This window comes from Eriocheir sinensis, chromosome 4 (assembly GCF_024679095.1).
Source record: "Eriocheir sinensis breed Jianghai 21 chromosome 4, ASM2467909v1, whole genome shotgun sequence".
In the NCBI taxonomy this organism is placed as follows: Eukaryota; Metazoa; Arthropoda; class Malacostraca; order Decapoda; family Varunidae; genus Eriocheir; species Eriocheir sinensis.
Window position 1 is genome coordinate 23,598,435 of NC_066512.1, and position 6,751 is coordinate 23,605,185.

Consider the following 6,751-nt stretch of genomic DNA (forward strand, 5'->3'; position numbering starts at 1 on the left):
GCATGGGTGACTGAGCTATTTATGAATGACTGAATACCTCTATCTGGCTGCCTGGACAATATAAGACACAGGTCAGTTCCAGAGCCCAACACAGAGTACTTGTGAGTGACCAAGCCTAACTATACAAGCCTTACTCTCTCTTTCTCTGTGTCTGTTTGTCTCTGTCCGTCTGTTTCTGTCTATTTCTCTGTCTATCTGTCATTTATGAAAGGAAAGGAGAAAAGAAAACGAATTGGACGTGAAAGCGAAGTAACTGTATAACGCCTCTGAAAGTTGGGTGAATAATGTAATTGGGATCTGTTCTCTTTGCACCGTCAGCATTTTTGTGTGGAATGTTATTTTTTTTCTTGTTTAATGGAAGACCCTCTCTCTCTCTCTCTCTCTCTCTCTCTCTCTCTCTGGTCAGCTGGCAGGTTTTCTCTATACACCCAATATTAAAGAGATTGCTTGTGTATTGTCCTCAAATCTCAGTTTCTCTCTGAACTCCAAACATTATCTGTACAAGTAATTTTCATAATCTTTGGTAGTATTTGGTTTAGGAGTTTATACACCCACCATGTCGAACTGTGGAACTGGCCCATCCATGACACACTGATAACCTGACTGATAACTTGACTGACTGACTGTATGCATAACTTGTCAGACTGAGTAACTCTTTGTACGCCCTACTGGATGGCCAACCTTACATATGCCTGATCTGAGTAACTTCTGCATGACTGACCAATTGACTGACTGACTGAGGAGGTGTTTTACAGAAAGGGAGGCAGTTTTGGGGCAATAAACAAACAAACAAACAAAAAAGCCAGCTAGGTGTTGTTCGGAAAAATGGATAAATGAAAATAGAATGAGTGGCCAGGAAAGAGGTCAATGTACTAAGCAGGTGACTAATTAACTAACCAGGTGACCCTTTTTTTTTTAGCTAGTGTAGATAGATAGGGGCTGTTGAAAAAAAAAGAGAGAGAGAGAGAGAGAGAGAGAGAGAGAGAGAGAGAGAGAGAGAGAGAGAGAGAGAGAGAGAGAGACGCAACACGCTATTCCTGTAAATAACACATGAGAATGAATACACACCCACACATACAAAAAAAAGAGGTTCAGAACATTGACCAGCCACTTACTTCTTGCACACAGAGGAAGGAAGAACACAAGAATATAAGAACCACATATAGGAACAATGAATAGTACAGAACCTCAAGAAAAAACACTTACTTCTTGCACATAAATGAACACAATTATCAGAGAAACACAAGAACATAAGAACCACATATGGGAACAAAGGATAGTACAGAACCTCAATGAACCACTTACACATCTCTACCAGTAGGAAGAGGAGAAGAAAAGAAGGAAAAGAAGAAGAAGATCAACCACTTTTTGCACACGGAGGAGGAGGAAGAGAATAAAAGAAGATCAAGCAGAACAATGAGAACAGGGAAAGGGAAGAACGGCATAAACAGAACATTAACAAGTCAACCAATCACTTCTTGCACATGTCAACCAGGAGGAGGAAGAGGAGGAGAAGGAAAGAATAAAAAGAAGAACAATGACAACAAGGACAGGGAAGAACGGTATAAACAAAACACTAACGACCACTTAGTTCTTGCAAATCTCTACCAGGAGGAATTAAGAGGATAAGGATGAGGATGATGAGAAGAATAGAAAGAGGAACAGGAAGAAACAGGTAGAGGAACAATGGTGTAAACAGAACATAAAAAAACAGCCACTTACTTCTTGCACATCTCTACCAGGTCCTTGTCGGTGGTCTCAGGACTAAGGCCGCGTATGTAGAGGTTGGTGCGGGAGAGCTGTTCCCCGTAGCTCGAGTGGGGCGAAGGGGAGGCGGCTGAGTAACTTCCAGCGCCCCCTCCCCCTCCACCCCCGCCGCCACCTCCGCTCCCTCCCCCGCCGCCGCCGCCGCCACCGCCCCCTCCATGGGCACCGACTGTCGTGGGCGTGGTGATGGGTGACACTGCCGCCCCGTGACCGCCTCCGCCCCCTCCGCTGTACGTCTGAAACCATGGCAACGTTGATGAGCCTACTTGTGTTCGTCATAGTTTTCTCGTCCTCCCCTTCCTCCTCCTCCTCTTTAGTTCCTTCTCCCTCCTGCTCTTCATTCTCCACTGTCACTCTGCATTTACGTGTGTGTGTGTGTGTGTGTGTGTGTGTGTGTGTGTGTGTGTGTGTGTGTGTGTGAATTCTGTTCTGGGTGTGGTGAGTGACGGCTGATAACGTGTGAGATAAATTAAGTGTTACCAGGAAAGCAAACACACACACACACACACACACACACACACACACACACACACACACACACACACACACACACAGAGTAAGAATTCATATTAAGAATCATCTAATACAAAGGATATTATAAAATACACATAGCAGTCATAAGTAATCATAACAGCATAATAATAATAATAACAATAATAATAATAATAATAATAATAATAATAATAATAATAATAACAACAACAATAATAATAATACAGTAGTAGAGGTATACACACACACACACACACACACACACACACATTTCCGTATCACCCGCGGCGATCAACCATTTCTCACGGAACACACACACACACACACACACACACACATACGATTACATCACAACCACCACCACAACCCGTGACATTTCGCTAGCCATGACGTCACTCTAACCAGCCAATCAGGAGCAAGGAAGGCGCCACGTCATCAGACAAGGCGCGAGATGATATGTCCAGGAAAGCGATGACGTCAGAGGCTAAGGGAGAGGAAGGGAGGAGAGAGGTCGAAGGGAGGGAGGGAGTGACTATAGCTGGCTGGTTGGCTGGCAGCTGGCTGGACTGTTTTCCTTTAATACCAGCTGGTTGCGGACACACACACACACACACGCACACACACACACACACAACGCCAGCTGATCACAGCATTGCTAAATTTGAGCGATAACTTCCTTGCTGCAAGATCGCGAACAGGAAGAGGAAGAGGAGGAGGAAGAATAATGAAGGAGGCGGATGCAGAACGAAACGGGGAAGGGGAATGTGTAGGAAAGTGAAGGGAATGTATTGAATGGGAAGGAACGATGAGAGAAGGAAGAGGAGGAGGAATACTGAAGAAGGGCGAGAGGATAAAGGATGAAATGGGGGACATGCAGGAGTGTGAAAGGAATGCACTGAATGGAAAGGGGCGAAGAGGGAAGAAGGAAGGAAGAGAGGGATACAGAATGAAATGGGGGAGAGGGAAGGGACAAGTTGAAAGGAGAAAGGGAAGGAACAAGAAGAGGGAGAGAAGGAGGAGGAGGAAGAATGAAGGAAGAGTGGGATACAGAATGAAATGGGAGAGATAAGGGAAGGGACAAGTAGAAAGGAGAAAAGGAAGGGGCGAAGAGGGACAAGGAACACGAAGAGGAAGAACATAAGAACATAAGAACATAAGAACGCAGGAGTCTGCAAGAGGCCGGTAGGCCTGTACGAGGCAGCTCCTTTGACCCTAAGCTCCCGTGTATCTAACCCCACCTAATATCGCTGTCCATGAATTTATCTAGTCTATTTTTGAATGTGACAATTGTATTGGCACTCACCACATGACTGCTAAGCCTATTCCACTCATCCACCACCCTATTAGTAAACCAATTTTTGCCTATGTCCCTGTTGAATCTGAATTTATCCAGTTTAAACCCGTTACTTCGTGTCCTACCCGGTTCTCTTACCAACAAAACCTTATGAATGTCTCCCTTATTAAAGCCCTTCATCCATTTATAAACCTCGATCATGTCTCCACGCACCCTTCGCCTTTCTAGAGAATGCAAGTTTAACTGTTTGAGTCTTTCCTCGTATGGCAAGTTTCTCAACCCCTGAATCATCTTAGTCATCCTCCTCTGCACCGATTCTAACATTTTGATATCCATTCTATAGTAGGGTGACCAGAACTGAACCGCATAGTCAAGATGAGGTCTAACTAATGCTAAATATAGTTTGAGGAAGACTTCGGTTCTTCTGTTGCTTACGCTCCTTGAAATAAATCCCAGTACCCTATTAGCTCGATTTCTAGCTTGAATGCATTGTTCCCTTGGACGGAGATCAGAGCTCACTAAGACCCCTAAATCCCTCTCGCACCCAGACCTACTTATGAGAGTTTCATTTAAGCAATAGTTATGTGAGGGGTTGTTCCTACCTACACTCAGAATACTGCACTTCCCTACATTGAACTCCATCTGCCATTTATCCGCCCAGTCATATAATCTGTTGAGTTCACCTTGGAGAATACTAGCGTCCTGATCCGACTCAATTACTCTACCGATCTTGGTATCATCTGCAAATTTACTAACATCACTACTAATTCCTGTGTCTAAGTCATTGATATAAATAATAAACAAAAGTGGACCTAATACCGAACCTTGTGGGACCCCACTCGTAACACATCCCCAGTCAGATCTTTTACCATTGATTTGCACTCTTTGCTTCCTATTGCTAAGCCACGCCTTGACCCAGTTCAAAACTTTACCCTCTACTCCGTGAGCCTGTAATTTAAGCAACAGTCGTTGGTGAGGAACTTTGTCAAACGCTTTACTAAAATCAAGATAGATTACATCATAATTTTCATCTCTGTCAACCGCCTTAAATACTTTATTGTAGAAGGACAAGAGATTGGTGAGGCATGACCTACCTTTTGTGAACCCATGCTGCGAGTCGTGAATTAAGCTATGTTTCTCTAAATGCTCCCGAATGTTCCTGGCTATTATGGACTCCAGCATCTTCCCTATAACCGATGTTAAGCTAATTGGGCGATAGTTTGAAGCAACTGACCTGTCCCCCTTTTTAAAAATCGGCGTCACATTAGCTACTTTCCATAGGCTCGGCACATAGCCAGTATTTACCGACATCTTAAAGATGTCGGATAGTGGGTCACTGATTATATCACCTAGCTCCTTTAATACCCTCGGAAATATCCCGTCAGGACCTGGCGACTTGTTCTTCTTAAGCTTATCTATCTCATCCTGAACTACTTGCCTGGTAATTATTATATCCCTCAATTTATCGCCATCCCCGCCCTCGTACACCTGAACTCTTTCCGGTATAGTCGTTCGATCCTCCTGTGTGAATACTGAAAGGAAGTAGTCGTTCAACAATGTGCTCATATTTTCGTAAGAGGAGGAATATAATGAAGGAAGGAGAGAAAGGTACAGAATGAAATACGGAAGAGGTGGGAGAGGGACGAATGTGAAAGGAATGAATTGAAGGGGAAGAGACGAATAGGGAAATAGAAAAGGAACGAAGGGAAAATAATGCATACGAAAGGGATAACTGGGAAGGCAGAGGAAGATAAACGGGAATAAGTAAAATAAACACACACACTGATAAGAAGGATATAAGACGGAAAAACCCGAGAAAGAATACAATGAGTGGAATTACGAGAAAGAGGATGAGACGCACACACGCACACACACACACACACACGAAAAACTTATGACAGAATGATGGAAATAGATTAGGAGAGAGAGAGAGAGAGAGAGAGAGAGAGAGAGAGAGAGAGAGAGAGAGAGAGAGAGAGAGAGAGAGAGAGAGAGAGAGAGAGAGAGAGAGAGAGAGAGTCTTCCTTTAAAAAAAATAACATTCCACACAAAAATGCTGACGGTGCAAAGAGAACAGATGCCAATTATATTATTCACCCAACTTTCAGAGGCGTTATAACAGTTACTTCGCTTTCACGTCCAATTCGAAGTCTTTTCTCTCCTTTTCTTTCATCAGTTCCATGCACCCATCCTTTCTTTCATTATCGTTAACGTTATTTCCATTACCACAATAAGTCGATATAGTAAAGCACGGCAAAGCTACGATGGAAACAACAACAACAACGAAAGCTGGAATAAGGGCACACAACAGTACAGGGATATCAATAATTTCGGTTTCATAAGGCAAGGGAGGAGGAGGAGGAGGAGGAGGAGGAACACAAAGTAAGAACAAACAACAGCAGGCCTGATAGTCCTTACGAGGCTGTTTGTGACAAGCTACACTAACTATATAATCAAAGGTGGAAGATGAAGGACAGCAAAGGCGAGGACTCCTCCCCCCCCCACCCCCCATCCCTCCAGCCAAAACATGCAGCATGGAAAAACTGCATGGAAATTATATAGGAGAGAGGAAAGAATTACCATTACTGCTACCACTATAGGAGGAGGAGGAGGAGGAACTGAACTGAGGAAGAAGAAACTGACGGAGGGGGTGGAAGAGGAGGAGGAGCTGCTGAGAGGGAAGAAAATGACGGAGGGGGTGGAAGAGGAGGAGGAGCTGAGAGGGAAGAAAATGACGGAGGAGGTGGAAGAGGAGGAGCTGAGAGGGAAGAAAATGACGGAGGGGGTGGAAGAGGAGGAGGAGCTGAGAGGGAAGAAAATAACGGAGGTGGAAGAGGAGGAGCTGAGAGGGAAGAAAATAACGGAGGTGGAAGAGGAGGAGGAGCTGAGAGGGAAGAAAATAACGGAGGTGGAAGAGGAGGAGGAGCTGAGAGGGAAGAAAATAACGGAGGTGGAAGAGGAGGAGGAGCTGAGAGGGAAGAAAATAACGGAGGTGGAAGAGGAGTATAAAAAAACAAACAAAAAAAAGCAAACATCGAAGTAACAGACAAGTCAATATGAAGGAATGTATATATACGTATCCATATGTATGTGCGTATGTATGTATGTATGTTTGCAGGTAGGTTAGAGGATAAGTAGACAGGTAGATAGATAGATATATAGGTAGGTAGATAGGTATGCCAAGGCTATTTCACGCTC

General features: G+C 44.1%; 1 protein-coding gene across 10 annotated transcripts in view; it reads right to left on the reverse strand.

Moving 5' to 3' along the window:
• LOC127010341 (protein alan shepard-like) overlaps positions 1-6,751 on the reverse strand; it is a 105,482-nt gene that overhangs the window by 16,978 nt on the left and 81,753 nt on the right. For all 10 annotated transcript variants that reach the window (XM_050884297.1, XM_050884279.1, XM_050884323.1 and 7 more), the window contains one exon: positions 1,723-2,003. In XM_050884297.1, coding sequence (XP_050740254.1) covers positions 1,723-2,003 — 281 coding nt within the window. The remainder of the gene's footprint in view (positions 1-1,722; positions 2,004-6,751) is intronic.